At 39.6% G+C, this 21,543-nt stretch overlaps 1 protein-coding gene across 3 annotated transcripts in view; it reads right to left on the reverse strand.

The window, feature by feature from the left end:
• Positions 1-3,850: 3,850 nt before the first annotated feature.
• Positions 3,851-21,543, reverse strand: part of HSPA4 (heat shock protein family A (Hsp70) member 4) — a 41,723-nt gene continuing 24,030 nt past the window's right edge. For all 3 annotated transcript variants that reach the window (XM_008538297.2, XM_070571056.1, XM_070571055.1), the window contains 12 exons: positions 19,491-19,567; positions 17,875-18,026; positions 17,261-17,367; positions 16,448-16,581; positions 15,237-15,418; positions 13,621-13,710; positions 11,456-11,608; positions 10,419-10,544; positions 9,288-9,395; positions 7,466-7,585; positions 6,254-6,415; positions 3,851-6,063 (listed from right to left, as the gene is read on the reverse strand). In XM_008538297.2, coding sequence (XP_008536519.1) covers positions 5,860-6,063; positions 6,254-6,415; positions 7,466-7,585; positions 9,288-9,395; positions 10,419-10,544; positions 11,456-11,608; positions 13,621-13,710; positions 15,237-15,418; positions 16,448-16,581; positions 17,261-17,367; positions 17,875-18,026; positions 19,491-19,567 — 1,615 coding nt within the window. In that variant the 3' untranslated portion in view covers positions 3,851-5,859. The remainder of the gene's footprint in view (positions 6,064-6,253; positions 6,416-7,465; positions 7,586-9,287; positions 9,396-10,418; positions 10,545-11,455; positions 11,609-13,620; positions 13,711-15,236; positions 15,419-16,447; positions 16,582-17,260; positions 17,368-17,874; positions 18,027-19,490; positions 19,568-21,543) is intronic.

The raw sequence follows: 21,543 nt of genomic DNA on the forward strand, positions 1-21,543 counted from the left end.
TTGCAGGATGTAGAATAGACAAGGACAGGACCAGGCACAGAGGAAAGGCCCCTCACCCAGCGTGGGGCTTCCTTTCGACTGCAGGGGCCCTCTCAATTCTGAGTCCTATGCCACGCAGCTCTCCTCATGGCAACATCACAGAAGTCCTAGAAGCAGCCCTGCTGGCCTTGCTGAAAGGTACCCAATCGCGTGGGCCACCCTTTCCTGGGACATCTACTAATTGGGCTTGTCAGAAATGCTTTGCTGGGATTTACATCTCAAAAACTGAGCCATTAAGATGGTTTTCCAAGTGTTTCCAGCTTTCTCTTCCCCAAGCATTAGCCAAGTCTTAACTGAATGGTAGACCAGTATATTTTAAAGTGCATGTAGAAAAAACAATGTAAGTGGTGGGTAAGGGCCTGCTAACTCGTGATAAGAAAAGCATTTTAAGTGCTCTCCTTCCATTGATTCAGTACTCCAAACCTACCAGTCCACCCAGCCTTCAAAAGATATAAACCCAGAAACAACTAACGAAAAAAGCCCTAAACACAGCTCTCCGTATTCTTTCTCTCTGCTCATTGTGATTAAACCTGATAAATCCCACTGAGGAGTTAGAAGTAAATATTCCCCCTATTCTCCACCCCCACCCTGCCCCCCGCGCCCCACCCCGGCCCGTCCTTACAGCATGTGCTAAAAGTGGAGTGACGAGGTCAGGAGTAGCCGGGCACTTGCCTATGGATACTGGATAAATCTGGAAAGCATTCTTTCACATCCTCTGAGGTCTTCCCTTCCCTGATCCCCGGAAATTTACTCCCACCTTTATCCTCCTGAAAGTGTTGCTCCTACCTCAACATGACCATTTTTCCATTTTGCCTCCTAGCCTGCCTCCATCATCTCTACAACTTACAGCACCTGCTCCCAATAGCAGTATCCAGCTAACAGAGGACAAGGGCGTTGAGGGTCATGTCCCAGGGCTGCTCCAGCCAGAGGCAAGGGAGAACCACTCAGAGAAGGAAGGCACAGGCAACTTCAAGATTGCCATGGTCTCCAGATAACTGGTGGAAACTACATTTGTCCAGAGGACAGAGGGCCCAGGATGCTGCTCAGCCTCCTTCCTCCCCAAGCTGATCCCTCATTTCAACTAAATCAAGCTTCTCGACAAAGTGCTGTCCACCTGCGGCCTCACCACACAACCCCAAAACCCAGCTCCCACCCTTCTAAAGTGCCCCCAACAGCATCTAACCCTGCTGGCCACTGCCACCTCTCACTTCTCAAATTTCTCTCCTCCTTAACACACCTCATGAATTATCATTCCTCTCTGACAGCTACTTGTTTCCTTCAAAGCTTCCACTTGGGACTGGCCCTGTGGCCGAGTGGTTAAGTTCGCAAGCTCTGCTATGGCGGCCCAGGGTTTCACCCATTCGGATCCTGAGCATGAACCTAGCACCACTCACCAGGCCATGCTGAGGCAGCGTTCCACATGTCACAACTAGAAGGATCCACAACTGAAAATATACAACCATCTACTGGGAGCTTTGGGGAGGAGGAGGGAAAATAAAATCTTTTAAAAAAACAAATAAAAAGCTTCCACTTCCTCTTTCCGACACATCCAAACACAATCCTTCATTCTTAACCCAGGAACGCACCCCGACCCCCAACACTTCCTGCTACACCCAACTGCAGCTTCAGGATCTCTCAACTCCAGCTTATACGACCTTCCTAATCTTATCCAGACTCCCAACATCTCCACTGACTCCTGAAAACTTGAAGCTCCACTGTCTGTCGCATCTCTTATTCCAGGTTTGAAACTTGTGATTCTTTTTAAAATACACTTCTAATTTTTTTAACATTATAAAATTTTAAAATGCATATTAATCTTAGAAAATACAAACAAGCAAAAATTTACAAACAGAAATCACCCACAATACCACCTCGGAAGGAAACCATTTCATTTTGAGACATCCATCCAGTTGTGGGTTTTATGCAAACACATTTCACGTTCTTTCAGAAGATGGGGAGCCGTGCATATTGTTTTATAACCTACATTTCTCATGAAAAAATACAATAATCTGTTAAAGCCACTTAAAAATAACTGAAATAGATCAAGTGTACAGACAGGTATTATCAAAAGCCAGGTCAATAAAACGTCGAGCTCCTGAAGCCTGCCTGCATTGTCATTACCCGACAAAGGTTAACCACTTCCCCAACATCTTAACTGCACAGCTTTGTCTTATAGTCAAAATCCCCTCTTCCCCTTTCATTTGGCTCAGCCCCTCAAACGTGGATTATCTTAAAAGTCCCACTACCACCAACTTCTCCCAGGCCCAACTCACTCCGCATATCACAAGGGCGGACTGTCACTCTCATGCTAAGAGAGCTAAATAGCCCCCAATGCTCTACACCAAAACCCCAATCTATCAGCCCCATCACCTCTGACAGCTTCGCTACAAAAACAAATTGAGATGCTTGAAAACGCATCTCAAAGGCCACTGGTCTAATGCCTCTGCATGAATCCCATGGGAGATCTGAAAGTTCTCCACATTGAGCTAAAGCAGTCCCACTGCAAAACCTTCACACCAGCCCTGGCTTTGCCTCCAACACCCTCTTCCCAGTGACATGCAAGGACACTAGTACCCATCCTGGGTAAACAGGGACGTTCACTCTTTCCAGTTGACTCCAATACCCTTAACAAAATGGCTATGCTCTGATTATTTACAATAGCCAAGATGTGGAAGCAACCTAAGTGCCCATCAACTGACGATTGGATAAAGAAGATATGGTGTGTGTACACACATACACACACACTGGAATAGCACTCAGGCATAAAAAAGGATAAAATCGTCCCATTCACAACAACATGGACGGAACTTGAGGGTATCATGTTAAGTGAATTAAGCCAGATAGAGAAAGACGAACTGTGTACGACTCCACTCATAGGTGGAAGTTAAACATGAAGACAAAGAGAACTGATGGTGGATACCAGGGGAAAGGTGGGGTGGGGCGTGGGCACCAAGGGTGAAGTGGTGTACCCACAACATGACTAACAATAATGTACAACTGAAATTTCACAAGGTTGTAAACTATCATAATCTTAATTTTTTAAAAAAAAATGGCTATGCTCTGGATGATCACTAGCTAGCTGGTGACTGGGCTTCCCACTCAACTTACCAGTTACCCACCCCTCTCCCAAGTACAAAGGCCCAGAAAACAGACCTTACTACAGACATGGTTCTTGAAGGTGGCTGGCACAGGCCCTGTTGGTAGGCCCTGGCAGGTAAGCTCCTCCCAGCACAATCAGAGCAGCGGGACTAAGTGGCAGGACTCCAGGGAGCAGGGACCCAGACCTCTCCCCATCTAGGCCCCACATCTTGTACAGTTAAGGTCTCTTCTGATGGCTTCATCCCAACACCACTCATCACCACTCGATGTACACCAGCACACTCACGCACAAGTGCACACACACACAACACACATCCAATGGTAGCAACAGTTACTACACACTCTGGGCCATGCCCAACCCAATAAAGGGGTTGGCATCAGTCCTGGCACTGGGCCTTTATGGAGCCATTAAGCTACCTCCTGCTATTCTCAAAGTAAGACTCACAGGAACAAGGTGAGGATTCCTACATCGGAGAACTGGGCCAGGACTCAATGTGAGAGAGTGAGTACAGAAAGAGCAACTTCTTGCCACCGAGCGTGCTGTGCCTTGACTGTTCTTCTGACTGGAGGTCTCTGACAAAAGTTAAGTGGAATTTAGCTAAGAGGGCTCTTACCTCCGGAGAAAAGCTTTTCTTGAAAACACACAAACGTGCAGAAACACACACCCGCACACACACACCCCCCTTCATTATGAAATTAAGGAAACCATTCCTTTGAGTGTAAGACAGGTTTCTTTTTATTAATTTTTCCTAAACTTGTCTCATGTTTACTGAATGTTTTTCTTAGTGTAAGAACGTGACCTGGAGCTTTAACAAACCAATTTGGATAACACAACCTGGATAAATGCTTATCTGCACACAAGTCATCAATTATCACTCTCTGGCCTGGCCTCCATGTAAATCTAACTGGTCTTAAAGCCTGTCTAAACAGAGAGCAAGCAGACCATATCATCTTATTTCTAGTTTAAACTTTTTAAACTTCAAATTCACCCCCATCCCAACACCCAACCCTCCCCCACACACAAAAAATTTTTATTTTATCAGAAATGGCCATTAAGGACTGAGTCAGTTGCATAAGAATTGGCTTAATCCTGCAGCCAGCACTCCGAAGTAGCTTTTGGCCTCACAGCAGACCAGCTGGAACTCTTGAAGCACGACAGGTAGAGAAAGGACAGAGGATGCTCTAAGTACAGGGCCAAGTCCTGGTGCTGCAAGGCTTCCATGCATGCTTACACACCAACATGAAAATATTTCCACCTTCCTCCTCTCTAGGCAATTTTCCTCTATAGCACTTTAGAGTTTGTAACACTCCAAAATTTTTTAGTGCAGAGATGGACAGAAACTTACTCTAAATATGGAAGGTATAACCTTATTTCTAACAACATAGACCAAAATTAACAGAGAGGCACTCTGCTATACAGAACAATTATTACAAGAATCTAAAATGTAACCAACAAAGCTTATAACAGTTTCTAAGGCAGGTACCAGCTCTGGCCTCTAATATAGGCTTCCCTTGGAGTTTCCAAAATGCCTCACTCCTATCAACAACGCCCCAAAGACAGTCACAGGGAATGCTTTGGTGCTCCTGACACTGACTACACAGTACGAATGAGGTGTTGCTAAAGTCAGGCACCACCCTTCTTTAACACTAATTTCAGACTCATCCAGCACAATCTAGTGTATCTTAGTTTTTTTGTATCATCTGTCAGCTGTTTAACACATACATATTGGCAGATTTGTGACAGATATTAACACTTAACATACAATTGATTGTGAATGAGCTAAAAAGAACTTGTCCTAGAGGACTTCCAGAAGTCCCCTTGTCCTAGGACTTCAAGCTATACCTCAAATTTACACAGAACATCTCTCACCTCAATAAGCAGGCCAGGACACAAATCTTTACACCATAATTAATAAGAATCAATTCCTCAAATTTATCATTCCTATATCCGACAATACACCTACCCAATTCTAACCTTCTGAAAATTATTTAGATTTTGACGCTTGGGGTGTTAGCGAACACACTTTCAGGAACACACTTTCTCAGGAAGAGCTTCCAGGTCTAAAATCCTCAGTTAACAACTTGCTCCAAGCGAAGGGGTCTATTTTCTCAAGAGCAGCACATGGCATTTATAATAGGAGCTCCTTTACTGGGGAAAGGAGGGAAGACAGGGTAGGAGTGGAAGTGAAGTGTGAAGCTCAGAGTACACCTCGTTGTTCTGCTATGTTAACCCATGCCATGCCATGCTCTAGGCCTCAGAAACAGAGGGAGACCCCCACCCCCATCCCCACACCAGGCAGGGAGCCTTTGTGGCAATCTCCACAACAGACTTTTGAAACACAATTAGAGATCCTGCCATATATGTCATAACAAAAAGTCTGCTTGATAGCTAGTTATAGCTTTTGCTATAGCTCAACTTTCCAAAACAAACTTAACTTTGTATAAGCATGATTAAACATAAAAGAAGTGAAGCATAAGCTCAGTAAGTCTAACTGGGCTTCTAAATAGTACCATTATGAAAAAGATACAATGCACTTAATTTCTGTACCGAACTATTTAGAAGTCAAAATGCTCCATACATTACCTACATCCCCTCCCCTGAAATCCCCTAAAAACTGACTAAGAAATCTCCAGTATCTGATTGCTCTAGTTGATATTTAGAACAAAGTTGACAACTTAAAGCTTTATAATAGTCTGTTTTAATATAAACAATTCTTGGAATCAATCAATGTCCATTTCAGGAAGCTTCTTGTCTGAATCCAAAGGCACAGCTGTGTCTGTACCCTGCTCGGCAGCGTGAGGGCCTGGGTTGTCTCCTTGTCCATCCACTGGTCCATTCTGCTCTGCATTTTTTTGCTCCTCTTTTGGAGGTTCCACTTTGGGTTTAGGCTTTGAAATTATAGGGCTGCAGATATTCACCAGTTCCTAGAATGACAGGAGAGAAAATTATGGTTTTTTATAAAAATAAACTTTGTGTGTCATTCTAAACCCAAGTCCACACTCTCTCATTCTAAAACACAATAACGACGTTCCCTCCTAAATGTCACTTTAAGGACTATTAATAAGTAACAAGGATGACCAAAAACACTACTAAATATTTAAAGCTGTAAATTACCTTAATTTTAGCCTCAATCTCTTTTGCCTTGACAACCGGATCCACGGTCAGACTCTGCTTGTTCTGCAGATTCAGCCTGTTATTCATCCACTCCATGGCCTCACTCGTGCTTTTCTCCACCTTTACCATGTCAGCAGCATCCAAATGGTCATACTGGTCCTCCTGCAACCAGTAATCCACCAGACAAGTGTCAAAAAGATGATACTCTCCCTGCTCAAATAGTGTCTAGTTCTTTGCTCGCTATCTTTTAAAGCTACAATTTTTCCAAAAATGAAGCACACGTAGCCTCATGATCTAAACAGACATTCAATTCCTTAAGAATTGTTCAAGAAAAAGTAACTCCAACTTTTAAAACACTCAGGAAATAGATTTAAAGGCCAAAACCATAATAAGGGGGCAATTAAAGGTTTCAACAGTATAAGCAGCACACGTTTTACACAAAATCTTATGAAGATATCACAATGCAAAAAAAATTACATGTCTTTAGACATGAAACCTGAGGTTTAGGAGTGCTAGTTAGAAACCAAAACAATAACGAACACAATTTTTTAAAAGAGGGCTTTCAGAAGCAAAATTTTTTTTAAAAAGAAACAAGTTCAATTTATCACTCAAAGTTTCTTACACTGATGATATATCAAGAACCCGGAATATACTAGAGGAGTTAAGAGGCCAAAGTCTGGAGCCAGACCTCAGGCCCAATCCCAGTTCCCCCAACAGTAACTATGGGTGTTGCTTAAGGACAATGAGGCTCAAACAGTTAGAAATTATTTATAAACATTGATACTACCACTTACTTCATAAGGGTACTGTGTGGACTTAATGAGATAACATATTTATGGAGTACCACATATTGCTCAAAAATTGATAAGTAGTTTACTATTGAGATAGTCCTACATCTGCATAACAAACCAAATTATATGCCTAATGTGTTCTCAGAAAGACAGGATAGAGCAGGCTGTCACTGATGAAGCTTTTCACAGCAAGAAAAGGAAGTGGAACAACACTGCTCCACTGCAGATTACACCTATTAAAGAAGCAGCAGCAAACCCCAGGGTCCTCAGTAAGACTCTGTACAATATTACATATTACACTAACATCCAAAAAGAAAATACTATTAAACAATAGTTAAAAAGAAGAGAAAAACTGCTATATAAATGCCTCAAAACTTCACTCTACCAAACAACAGCAAGGAGCGGGGGGGGAATAAGATACCTTGTTTTTGAAAGAGTTGATTACTTTCATATACTGTTGGATTTGTTTCCCTAGTTCTTCAAATAATTTTGGTCTTTCTTCAGATTCCTGGAATCGTATCTTAATAGGTTGACCTAGATTCTTAACAGAAGAGAGAATATACAAGTGTTCACAGGGCAGCTTAAACTGTCATAGTAGTATTGTTTCCACTATTACTAAGACTGATTATGATTTAAGCTCCAATACCAAGATTGGTTATAAATTAAACTACATTTAATCTCCATGTACTACATATAAGAAATTAAACATTCTTCCCCAGCCCACTGACATATATCCTCCGGCTAGTTATGAGAATATACCTCAATACTGTTCCATGTGGAGCCACTTCAACTTGTCACCTGAGCCCCTAATTCTCAAAACACAGTGAGGAGACAACCAATAATTAGATGCCTCCTGATAGTGACACACCGACAATAAATAGGAAGTACACCTGCCAAAAACATTTTTTTAAAACCTGAATCGGACAAAGCCTCTAGATCTAACCATCAATTTACCAGGTAATATTAAATACCATAGAGATAAAATCAGCAAAATCCAGACCGGGGGGAAATTCTACAGGACAAATGATCCAGTTTCTTCATCAACTAAACAAGAGAGAAATGATAGAAGGAGAACTACAGACACAGATTTTTGAGACCTATCAACAGAAGGTATGGACCTTACTTGGATCCTGAATCAAACAAACTAAAACATAATTTATGAAACAACTGGAACTTGAAAACTGACTGAATATATGGTGATATTAAGGAATTTTTTTACGTGTGATAATGGTACAGCTTAAGGTTATATTTCCTTAATAAATATTGAAGTATTTTTGGATTTAATATAACATGAGGGGCTTGATTCAAGTAACAGAGTGAGAGAAGTGAAACAAACTGGCCATAAGTGGACAACATACGAAACTATTATTCTCTCTACTTTCATGTGTTTGATATTTTTAGTAAAACTAAAAACTCAATGGGGAGGATCTCACAGGAGGCTCTTGTAATTTTTGCCAAAATGAGGGGAAACCACAGGCACCCGGAGCAATCCCATTCCAGAGGTTTGCCACAATGGCCCGATCTGAGAAGAAACTAAGTAACCTTGACAAATATAAAAAACCTCTTCTTGTGCATCTGCATCCTTTTCCAAACAAAAGGCCGCCATTTTAGATAACTCTTTGTACTAACCATAAGGTTTAACAATCAGATTCTTTAAATACAAACCAGATGCTTTGCTCTATTGAGAATCAAGGCTATACACACAGCCCTGCACCGCAGGTGCCTTTAGGACAGGGACACAGTCTTTGATAGTCTTTGAATCTCGACACCATGAATGAACTAAATCTCCAATTCAGTGAAACATTTTAAGTCTAAACTCAATTTTCAGAAACATTCTTCTGGGGGCCGGCTCCGTGGCCAAGTGGTTAAGTTCGTGCGCTCTGCTGCGGCGGCCCAGGGTTCGGATCCTGGGCGCGGACATGGCACCACTTGTCAGGCCATGTTGAGGCGGCGTCCCACATCCCACAACTAGAAGGACATGCAAGTAAGATATACAACTGTGTACAGGGCGGGTTTGGGGAAATAAAGCAGAAAAAAAAAAGAAAAGAAAAGAAAAATTCTTCTGTTACTTTGAGGTTCTAAAAGTGAGAAGACAATGAACCTAACTGATAAAGGGTATAGTTCTTCAATCACTTTCAGCCCGTCTTCATTTCTTGACATGAGAATTCCACTCTACTTTGAGACACTCTCCTTGCAAACTACAGCATGGGTTCAGGACACTTCTGCTTTCAAGAATCACTTACTTTTAACTCAGCCAATTTATCGACATAAACTTGCTTTGGCTGGTCTTCTCCATCTTCATACAACCAATTTTCAGTATCTTCTAGTTTCATGGTAAAACTGTTACGATCCTAAAGATGAAGAAGACACTGGAATTAGGTCAATCAAAAATCAGTAGATTAGGGGCTGGTTCCGGGGCCGAGTGGTTAAGTTTGCACACTCCGCTGCAGGCGGCCCAGTGTTTCGTTGGTTTGAATCCTGGGCACGGACATGGCACTGCTCATCAAACCACAGTGAGGCAGCATCCCACATGCCACAACTAGAAGGACCCACAATGAAGAATATACAACTATGTACCGGGGGCTTTGGGGAGAAAAAGGAAAAAAACAAAATCTTAAAAAAAAAAAAAAAAATCAGCAGATTTGCCAGTGGAGTCACAGGCACAGACAGCAAAATATCTGGCTTTGCTTTAAAACACAGGGGGAGTGGGGGTCGGGGATACAGAAAACAAGACTGGCAAAATGCTGTTTTGCTTGGTAAGTACAGGGGATTTCATTTTACGATTCTTTCTGCTGTAAGGGAGGTTTGGGTATGTTTGAAACTTTCAGAATTAAAAATTGCATTTAAAAATAAGTGAATTATATAGTTAATAATACTATATTGCATATTTGAAAGTTGCTAAGAGAGTAGATCTTGCATGTTATCATCACAAGAAAAAAAATTTGTTCTATGTATGGTGACAAATGTTTAACTACACCTACTGTAGTGATCATTTTACAATGTATACAAATACTGAATCATTATGTGGTACACCTGAAACTAATGTAAAATTATACCTCAATAAAAAAAGAGTTAAGATAAAGTAAACATCAGGGAAAAACGAACTGATTTAAAGAAAAATACTAAGTAAACAAAAGCATGCAAATCTATCAAAAAGTTATGCCCCCTCCCCCAAAAAAGTGATGCACAAAGACTAACCTTTGGAAAATACTCCACTAATAAAGAAATACAAAATAAAATAATATAAAACTTTTCCCCAAACGTACATTTGTAATCAATTTACTGTATACCTACAGGTGCAAACTTCCCTTCTAATCCATTTTAAGATGCTCCCAGAAGACACATAACAGGTAGGCACAGTGGCACATACTTACATCTTCATTCACAAACTTCTCATATTCACCACCAAGCTTGTCTCTCATTTCATACACATATTCTTCTACTGCATTCTTAGCATCATTCCTCTCCTTCTCCAGTTTATCCTGCATGATCATCTTACCCTGAGAACAGCAGAAATTAGTTAGACTTCTGACAACTGAGACAGTTTCCTCTCAAATATTAAGCGATATAGTTATAAAAGTAGAGAATCCTTCTTCCCCAAATCCTTTTAGTTCTGCAAATCATCCAGAAAGAAGAGCTGGAAGCATTAGTCCTCAGTAAATTACGAAGATCCAGTGAGTTTTTTGAGTGTGCTTAGGAAAAAAAAGAGCAATAGAAATGTCAAGATGTAGATACTCAAAAGCAAAAAAAATAAGAAAAGAATTTAAGACAAAAGAACTTTTAAGAAACTACCAGCTCAGTGTCACAAGATAGTATACTCAGCTGTACTATTACTATAGAATACCAAGAAAAATCAAATTATTCATATAGTATAAACGTTAAAGGTTCTATAAAACACAACTACTCTGAGATCCAACAGATACATGATAAGAAACGTCACAGATAACAATTAATTCAATAATTGTGCTCCAGGGTCCCAAACCTTGCATCACTCAATATAACAAGAGTTACATTATGGACTGGCAATAGGGAACAGAACTAATAAACAAAACAGTGCTATCATCAATGCTATGTGATTTCTCCTACTGATCAACTTCCATGACCCACCAGCTCAAACATCCCAATCTCTAGTGAATAAACACGCAAACAACGATACCTCCCATAGACCAAAGACATAATGTCAAAGATCTCATAACGGAGCTTCTAGCAATACAAACATAGTATCACCATAAAAGTACTTTGACATTACATGGGATCTATCAAACTTGCCCTTGCAAGACCCAAAAATCTAAAATTATTTTCTCAAACTCCAAACAACCAAAACTGCATAAAGGTCACTAGACACAGAGTGTGAACACTATGGTCACATTAATTTGTTAGCTTATTGTTCTAAGAGACTTGAAATAACAACCTCATTTTCAATGTACAAGTTGAGCATCTCTCTGTCTATTTGCCATAAAAGCTGATTCTCAATCGGCAAGTCCACAGTACTGGTCTTCACTTTTGCCTTCTTGGCTTGAGGAGGTTGGTCCATCTTTTTGTCTTTTGATCCAGCTTGAGAGGTCTAAAATAACAGAAATCATCAAGAACAAACATATATACAGACTATCTTAAACTTCCAACTGGGTTACATACCAAAAACTATTTTCACATTTATATTAACTTTGTTTTCTGATGATCCAAATAACCTAGGACTGTTTCTTTCAATACCTGGAAAATTAAATTCTATGAGTAGTCAAATCCATAGAGAAAATAATGACAGTTGCCAGGGGCTGGGGAGAGGCAAGATGGGATAATGAGGAGTTGTTGTTTAATTGGTAGAGTTTTGGGTCAGCAAAATGAAAAAGTTCTAGAGACTGGTTTGCACCACTGAGCATACTTAACACTAAACTGTACACATACACATACAAATTAATAAATATACACACATACATATATAAACAACCTGCCATAATCCCACTATCAACATATAATCACTAGTGAATCTGTAATTTTCTTCCACTCATCTAACCACACAGACGTGCATGTGAAATCAGTGGGGACAGGGTATGAAATTTTTGTGTGTCAGAAACATACTGTCAATATGATTCCCAAAATGTCTGTACCTATTTACACTCTCACAAGGAGTGAGAGAATCCATTCTGCTGCACCCTGGCCACAAATAGGAACTCCTTTATCGTCATCTTATGATTATTTTCTTTGGGTCAACAACCTTTTTTCGCACACTTATAAACCATACTTATCTCTTCAAATTGCCTAGTCACGTTGCATTCACTGTTCTCTTAGGATTTTAGTGACTGTTTCCCCAAGTGATTGACTCTCTAGTTTTTCTAATTCTCTATTACTTGTGTATGTAAGTTTTTATTGTTGAATACATCCATCTTTTCCTTTGTGATTATGTTTTTATGCTTTGAAAGCCATTCCTGATCCACAAATTAGAAAAATACTTATTCCAGTTGTCTGTTTTAACTTTCAAATTTATCTGGAATTCAACTTGCCCTATGACGTGAGGAACGATTTCAAAGTCATTTCCCCACATCCTATCCAAGTAACTTAAGTCAGTTGCTGAAATTTATGTATCACTTGTATTTCACTTCCCTTAGAAAGAATACTATGAAAGGCACCAGTTCCCAAGCCACCTCACAGAAGAAGCCTAAGTAATAACCCCCTGAAACTTCCCACAGCTCCATCTATGCAGGGGAAGGAGGGAAGGCACCTCTCCTTTCTCCTTTCTCTCCCCCACCTTGCGAACACAGAGTAAGTACTTCTCTCTCCCTCTGCTGCCCCCAACCCAGCCAACAACAAGAGGGATCTTCCACCTTGGAAACTGACTGTAGAAGACTAAAGCATCTGTGAGTACAATTTCCTCAGTCCATTATTTTCTTTTTTACACTTATTTGCACAGCTAAAGGAAAGTAATTAAAGTTTGTTAACTGATATGAAAATAGGTAACAGACTCAAGCCCCCAAAGGCTCTGCAAAACATTTTTAAATGCCACAATCAGAAATCTCACCTGAGAAGGTGAGATTATATACTGCAATGTCATAAATAATTTGAAAGAAAAGGTGTTTTCAATGCTGACAACAAATTTAAACATGCAAGCTCAAAAGTCAAAATTACAGGACAGGTTATAAAAGATTCAAAAATGTTATATATTAATTTAAATAAATGTTTGGGATAAATATTTACAAAATATACTTAAATACATTATTTAAAACAATATCTCTTGACAAAAAGACAAGTTTCAGAGAGTTAATAAAATTTGAAAAAATTATCTCACTGTTTATTGGCAAAGAATAAATTATGAGCAGAATGACTATTGGTAATAGCCATTCAGAAACCAGCATGAATCGATCACTAGCCTAGTAAAAGTAGGGCTTCTGAGTGCTTTCTTCCCACATAGCAACTAGTCTTTGCAGTTCAAAGACCATCTTGCCAAACGTACCTTCCAAGCACACCACAAAATTTTGCTTGAACTGTTCAAAAAAATGAAGAAATCCTAATATAACTATCTTCTAAGACATGGTATCTCAGCCAAAACCATGTATGTGAAGACACTACAAATCATACTCATACCTCCATTTCTTCAGATTCTGTCTTATTTTCTGCTGGCAACTGCTGCTGCTGCTCTTCAACATGTGGTTCCTCCTGGTCCACTTGCATCTTCTGAAAAACAGGTGACATCAAATTCTGAAACTAGGAAATACTAGTCAAAGACTAAGCAATCTTCATGACACTGGCAAAATTCCATGGTATGGAATTCCTGCTCAATTACCAGCAATTAGAAGACCTAGACTCAAATTCCAGCTATGACACTATGTCACCTAGAACAGTTAAATTTTCTCTCTGGGTCTCAGCTAATATATCTGTACAATGGAGATAACACCTCCCCTGCCCTACCCTTATATAAACAGCAGCAGCCGTGGGACTGCTCTGTAAACCACAGCAGTACTCATAGTGCAGTGCGGGAATATTTAGTACAATATAATCTGAAGAGCATGAGTTCCTCCAAACTTCTTCATGAGTAAATTTCTCTCAAAAGTCTTAACTTTTTTAAGCAGTTTTTAAGTCAGCTTTTTCATCCTCAAAAGTACAACCAGTGCGTGCATTAGGAGAGGAGAACACCTTGAGGACTCTGTTGAAAGACCAAAGCCTAACAATAACGATAAAGAAGGGAGAAGCTTGTGGACACCCTGGATCACTGGCTTTCAATGCCCACAGCACACCAGAATGACCTTGGGGGCTTGTAAAACTACTGATACCTTAGCCCCAGCCCAGACCAACTCTAACAAGATCTCTGAGGATGAGACCCAAACATCTGTAGTTTCACAAAGCCTTGATTTTGATGTACAGGAAGGATAAGATCCAGTGTACGATCCCAACAAATGATTGTAAAACCTATTATACTTATGAAAATAATCAACTGAGACTCATAGGATTCTTCAGTAATCAGAAAGAATCAAGAATAACTCAAGGGGCTGGCCCCGTGGCCAAGTGGTTAAGTTTGCACTCTGCTTTGGCGGCCCAGGGTTTCACCAGTTTGGATCCGGGGCGTGGACACAGCACCACTCATCAAGCCATGCTGAGGTGGCATTCCACATAGCACAACCAGAAGGACCTACAACTAGAATATACAACTATGTACTGGGGGGCTTTGGGGAGAAGAAGAACAAATAAAATCTTTGGGGGAAAAAAAGGGGGCCAGCACAATGGCACAGCAGTTAAATTCACACATTGCACTTCGGCAGCCTGGGGTTCACCAGTTTGAATCCAAGGCACAGACCTACACACTGCTTGTCAAGACATGCTGTGGCAGGCATCCCACATATAAAGTAGAGGAAGATTGGCAGGGATGTTAGCTCAGGGCCAGTCTTCCTCAGCAAAACGAGGAGGACTGGCAGCATATGTTAGCTCAGGGCTAATCTTCCTCAAAAACAAACAAAAAAACCTCAAGTTGAGAACTGTATAGTCTAAAGGAGGATGCCAATTATGTTCCCTTTCTACGTAAATTATGTGTAAAGACTTTCTGCTAGTTCATCCATGCTGCGGGAAGGGGATACAAGCAAACCCACTCTCAGCAGCTCTGTCACAATGTTCTTCGTCACACATCAGTCTATTTACTAGAATTTCTAGACAAGTCACTTCTGGGCCATCCATAAGCGGTCTAAAATGGCATAAAATGTCCAGATTACCTCTTCCTCCTTCGCATTCTGATCTGTTTCCATTGGTTCCTCATTTTCCTCAAACTTGTGCACTTCCACTAGGGATGCGCTGGACACACTGAAAATGCCATGGATGTTTACCCGAACCTTGACTTTCACTTTCGAACTGGAGCCATCAGACTGAGGAGTGACTTTCTGAACGGAAAACTGAGCTAGGGACAAATGAGAGACAAAAAAGAACACGTAACCTGAGAGAAGAGATTCAAACATAAACATCTGCCCACACTGCCAGGTTATGTCCATTTCTCCAAGACAAGTCAGTAACGTGACACTTCAAATAAGCAAAGTGGGTACTCTTAGAATTTACTAAATTATCAGATTTCCCCTTCCTCTTTCACATATAGTGAAACTCTTATTATCCCAATTAAGGACTCGAACATCTCCTAACCCTCCAAACATTTCCTTCCCTCTAGTGTCTTATTTTTATTTATATGCCACTGCCAAATAAATTCCTAAAACAGATTTGTCAAATTCTCTTCTACTAAAAAAAAAACCCCAGTGATCCCACAATGTTTCTGTTGTTCATGAAGAAATTGCCGTTTCTAAATTCAATTACTATACTAGGGTTTTACTTATGTTTTTTAATTCACAAAACTCCGGAAGGTATAAATTATCATGCTCATTCCTGTTTTACAAATGAGGGAAACAGAGTAGGTTAACTTTCCACAGCTTCTAAGTACCATTCAGGATATTCCTAATACTTTAGCCATGTATTGTAGTTCAACAATTATCATACAACTCTATAGTTTCTCTCTCCTCAATTGGCGTTATGTCCAGATTATAAGAGTTTCTCAGAGTCTATGAAAACTGGCCAACATGGCTCCTTAACCTATGATATTCATATCACAATTTCCTGAGGATTTTTTGTGTACATCTTATAACTCTATGTTAGGGTCACACTTGAATTTTTTAAAGCTCCTTTCAGTATCTAGCACCACATTATGCACAAGATACACTCACAATGTGTATTAACCAAGAAATACTGCCCACACAACAAGAGATCCAATTAAATCATGACCATCTTGCTGGTTCTATATCTGGTAACAAGACTGGAAGAGGTTTTTTCCCGTAATCTAACATAGCCAAATTTCAGAACACTGTAGTTGTTGGCTCTGCTATCCCAGTTTCTTCCAAGTACATACCTTTTTTTTTTTTCTTCCAATTCCCAGCTCTTTACTTACCTATAGCAGGATCTGGATAAGGTAAATCTTGAGGAGAGCAATAATAGGCCTCAAGAGTGAACGGTTCCTTTCTATAAAATGTGAGTACTTTAGAGAAAGGAGCAGCATGATTTTTTGAAAAGACTTCACAGTCACTGAATGGAGGAAGAAGACAAAAATACACAAATTTAGGATATTTCTAACACTTTTACTCATATGTTCTATGTTTCTAATTATTCTATAGCTCTACTTACTCCTCTAAACTGGCATCATTTCCAGATTTTATCAGTTACCAAGAAAAAATATACATATATATGTATACAAAGTCAGTTTAAAAAAAGCAATATACTTCAATCAGCACATAAACGGCACCAATTATTTCATTAGGATCAAGTAAACGAAACTAAATAAGGACACAAATTTACTCTTATAACTAAAGTAAGCAATCACTTTGCTTCATGCACTGTAACAAAATGTTACAGATTTGTCTACGTTGAAATGGAGGACAGTATTCTACTCAGACTTAACACTGAGCTAACTTTAAGTAAAAAAATGATTGAGGCCAGCCCGGTGGCATAGTAGTTAAGTTCGTGTGCTCTGCTTCCACAGCCCAGGGTTCAGAGGCCTGGATCCCGGGCTTAGAACTATGCACCACTCATCAAGCCATGCTGTGGTGGCATCCCACATACAAAATGGAGGAAGACTGACACAGATGTTAGCTCAATGACAATCCTCCTCAAGCAAAAAGAGGAGGACTGGCAACACATGTTTGTTCAGGGCCAATCTTCCACACACGCGCGCACACACACAAATGAGTAGTACACACATTATTACCTTGACCCTTCTTCAGCTGGAGAATTCCACCTCAGAGATATTGGATATGGTACCACATCAGTGATAGAAAATTCTCTGACTTTGAAAGCAGGTGATAAGATTGCACACTAGAATAGTAATTTTTAAAAATTCTATTTGACATTATGAACTAATATCACAAGACCGATAAATAATGACTTCAGAAGACCATCATCAATGATGTTTAAATACTTACATTAATAATTTAATGGTGCCTGAATAAGCAGTTTTACAAACTTCTATCATTTGTCAAATTACCTATATAATCTAGCTGTTCCTTATTTTTTCATTAACCCCAATCTTTATTTAATTGATGCACAATACTACTTCATCTATAGATAACAGATACTATGCCAAATTCTAGTACTATCTCAGGCTTACCTATGTCTAGTAAATTAACTCATCTTATTACATGTTATAGAGTACAACTCCATTTATAAAGTCCACCTCTGATACCCATTTTAAAACAGAAGTTTCAAAATCTTACACCTTGAGACTACCCTGAGCTAACTTCAGATTATTGCCTGGATACATAAAGCACTCCTGTCTTATTACAATGACCTACAAATGGTACCTGTGAAAGAAAGCAAACTCACCTGCAGTGCACAGCCTCGAGTGACAGCTTCATCAGCATTTAGCGTTGTACTAAGTTCTTTACCAAAAAACTTACTGATCTTCTCTTTCACTGCAGGGATTCGTGTCGCACCACCAACTATCTCCACTGCATAAATATCTTCTTTCTTTAATTCTATTTTAAAATTATTAAAAGAGACATTTAGATTAAAAGATCTTTAAATAAGTATTTTTCAATGAAATAAAAGAGCAATATAACATCTTATCAAAACAAAATAACTCACAGATGTGTAACAAAACCCTGCCAGTCCTTCACCCCCTCCACAAAAACACACATGCACGGATGTGCAGCATCTGGAAACAAATAGGTTATGCTTTGATGCTCAAAATAATGGGAGCAGGGAGGCACAAAAATACTGGGACTTGAGAGGTGAGGGCCAACAATGCTCTGTGGTTTGCAATCTCTGAAATAGTCTCACTCAATTAATTATTAAAACATCAACAGCTAAGCTAGCTATAAGGAAATTAAGAGGGCCTCGAAATACTGGGTTACCCCTGACATGGCATGAAAAAGAGGTATTCAGACGCACATCCAGCCACTCCAGCACTCCATCTAGACCATAAGCATAGTTCACAGTATAACACAGCTACAGTCTCCTCACATCAGAAGGAAAAAAGGTGCAGACGAAGGCTCTGCTGTCACTCACAAAACACCTCTTAATACTACCCGGTTTCCTGGTCACATTTTATGCTACAAACACTGACAATTTATTGAGAAGGGCTATTTAAAGAAATGGGCTATCCCAGTATGGAAAGAACATGCCTATTTGCCATAATCACTCATTTAAGATCTGCACCTGTATCAAAATGATGCTCCATCTCAACACTCTGAAAATAGCTAGCAATCAACACAACAGTAGACCCTAGGAAAATGTCTGTTGAAGGTTTTGGGAAAATTAGTAATACATTCCTAAATCAAACTTCCACCTTTCAGCCTGAGATAAAATTAAAGCATCCTATTAAAATAAGTGTGTGGTTATCATATCCTCCCTTTGCTCTATTTCTGGTTTTTCTGTGTAGGTGTGAGGAAGATTTGCCCTGAGCTAACATCCATTGCCACCATCTTTTGTTGCTGAAGAAAGCTTAGTCCTGAGCTAACATCTGTGCTAATCTTCCCCAGTCTGTACGTGCAACGCCTCCACTGCATGACTGGTGAGTGGAGTAGGTCCGCGCCCAGGATCCGAACCCACGAACCTGGGCTGCCAAAGCGGAGCGCACGCAACTTTAACCACTCTGCCACAGGGCCGGCCCCTCTTTGCTCTACTTCTTATTCAGCAAAGGATTCACTGACAGAAAAGCCTACAAGATTACTACAGCAGCATTGCAAATGACAATTTCTACCATCATGTAACAAGTGAGTTATTATCCATCTTTGAGCCAAAACTATTACATTTCCCTGGACACTATTATCAAAAGATTACTTGGGGCAGGGGTGGGTACTCCAGGGGGAAGATATAGATCAAAAGAAGCTTATACAGCACTGATACAATCAAAATTTGTATAAACGAAGAAAAACTTAATAAAGAACATTTCCAAAGAGCCTGAGATACATAAACAATTCAAACACAAAAATACTTACTGGCTTGTTCCAATACACTACGAAGTGGTGGCTCTACTCTAGCTAAGAGATCATCACACATCTCCAGAAATTTGCCTCTATGAAAAAAACAAAAATAGGTTAAATCATATTCCACTTTTACGTGACATAAATGGCTATAATCAAAACTACAGATAACAACAAGCATTGGCAAGTCTGAAGATAAATTAGATCCCTCACACATTCCTGGTGGGAATGTGAAATGGTGTGGCCAGTCTGGGAAAGTCGGCAACTCTTCAAGATGTTAAACGTAGTATTACCATGAGTTAGCATTCCACTTTAGGTATATATTCAAGAGAAACGAAAAGATGATCACACAAAAACTAACACATGCATGTTCACAGCAGTATTATTCAGAACAGCCAAAAAAGTGGAAAACACCCCTCATGTCCATCAAGTGTATTCGGCAATAAAAAGCAATGAACACAATAAAACACAAAAACGAATGATACATGTTACAATATAGATGAACTCTGAAAACATTATGTTAGGTGAAAGAAGCCAAACAAAAAAGAACACATATGACTCCGTTTAAATGAATGTTCAGAAGAGGTATATTCAGAGAAAGTAGATGAATGGCTGCCTAGGGCTAGGAGGAAGAAGAGATGGGAAAGACAGCTAATGGATACCGATTCTTTTTTTTTCCCTTTAAATTAATATACTTTATTTTTTACATCAATTTTAGGTTTACAGAGAAACAAATGGTAAGTATAGAGAATTCCCTCATATCCCTCACCACCTCCCCAGTTGCCCTATTAACATCTTGCATCAGAGTGATACGTTCCTACCAACTGATGAACCAACGGTGATACATATGATAGTATAAATTAGGGTTCTACAGGTTTGACAAATTTATAAGTATCCACCATTACAGTATCATACAGAATAGCTTCACTGCCCTAGAAATCCTGTGTTCCCCATAATCAATCCCCGCCTCCCCATGAACCCCTGCCAACCACTCATTTTTTTACTGTCTCCAGTTCTGCCTTTTCTAGAATGTCATATAGTTGGAATCATACAGTACACAGCCTTTTCAGATTGGTTTCTTTTGCTTAGAAATATGCATTTAAGGTTCCTCCATGTCTTTTCACAGCTTGATAGCTCATGTGGAGTTTCTTTATGAAGTGATTAAAATATTCTAAAATTGAGTTGGAGTGATGGTTGCACAATTCTGTGAATATACTAAAAACCACTGAATTACACACTTTAGAAATGTGACTTTTGGACCAGCCTCAGTATCCTAGCGGTTAAGTTCAGCAGGCTCTGCCATTGGCAGCCCGGGTTTGGTTCCCAGGCATGGACCTACACCACTCGTCTTTCAGTGCCCATGCTGTAGTGGCAGCTCAGATACAAAAAGAGGAAGATTGGCAACAGATGTTAGCTCAGGGCAACTCTTCCTCAGAGCGGAAAAAAAAAAAAACAAAAAAACACTGTTCACACGTGCCATTCCTTAAGAATCTATATGAGAATTTCCTTCCAACAACCAAAATGATGACATTACATTAACATAAATTAGTGGTAACACAATGAGATACCACTTTATACCCAGTAGGATAGCAATAATCAAAAAACTTGAAAATAACAAGTGTTAGCAAGGAGGTGGAGAAACTGAAATCCTCGTACACTGCTGGTGAGAATGTAAAATGGCGCAACTGCTGAGGAAAACAGTTCGGTGATTCCTCAAAAAGCTAAACATAGAATCAACATATGACCCAGTAATTCCACTCCTAGGAATATATCTAAAAGAACTGAAAACAAGATAAACAAACACTTGTTCACAAATGTTCAAAGAAGCACTATTCACAACAGCTAAAAAGCAGAAACAACCCAAATGTCCATCAATTGATAAACGAATAAATAAAATGTGGTATATCCATACAAATGGAATATTATTTGCCATAAAAAGCAATGAAGTAGTAATACATGCTACAACATGGATGAACCTAGAAAACACTATGTTAAGTGAATGATGCCAGAGACAAAAGAACCAAATACATGGTGTAAGATTCATTTATATAAAATATCCAGAACAGGC

This window comes from Equus przewalskii, chromosome 13, assembly GCF_037783145.1.
Source record: "Equus przewalskii isolate Varuska chromosome 13, EquPr2, whole genome shotgun sequence".
NCBI lineage: Eukaryota > Metazoa > Chordata > Mammalia > Perissodactyla > Equidae > Equus > Equus przewalskii.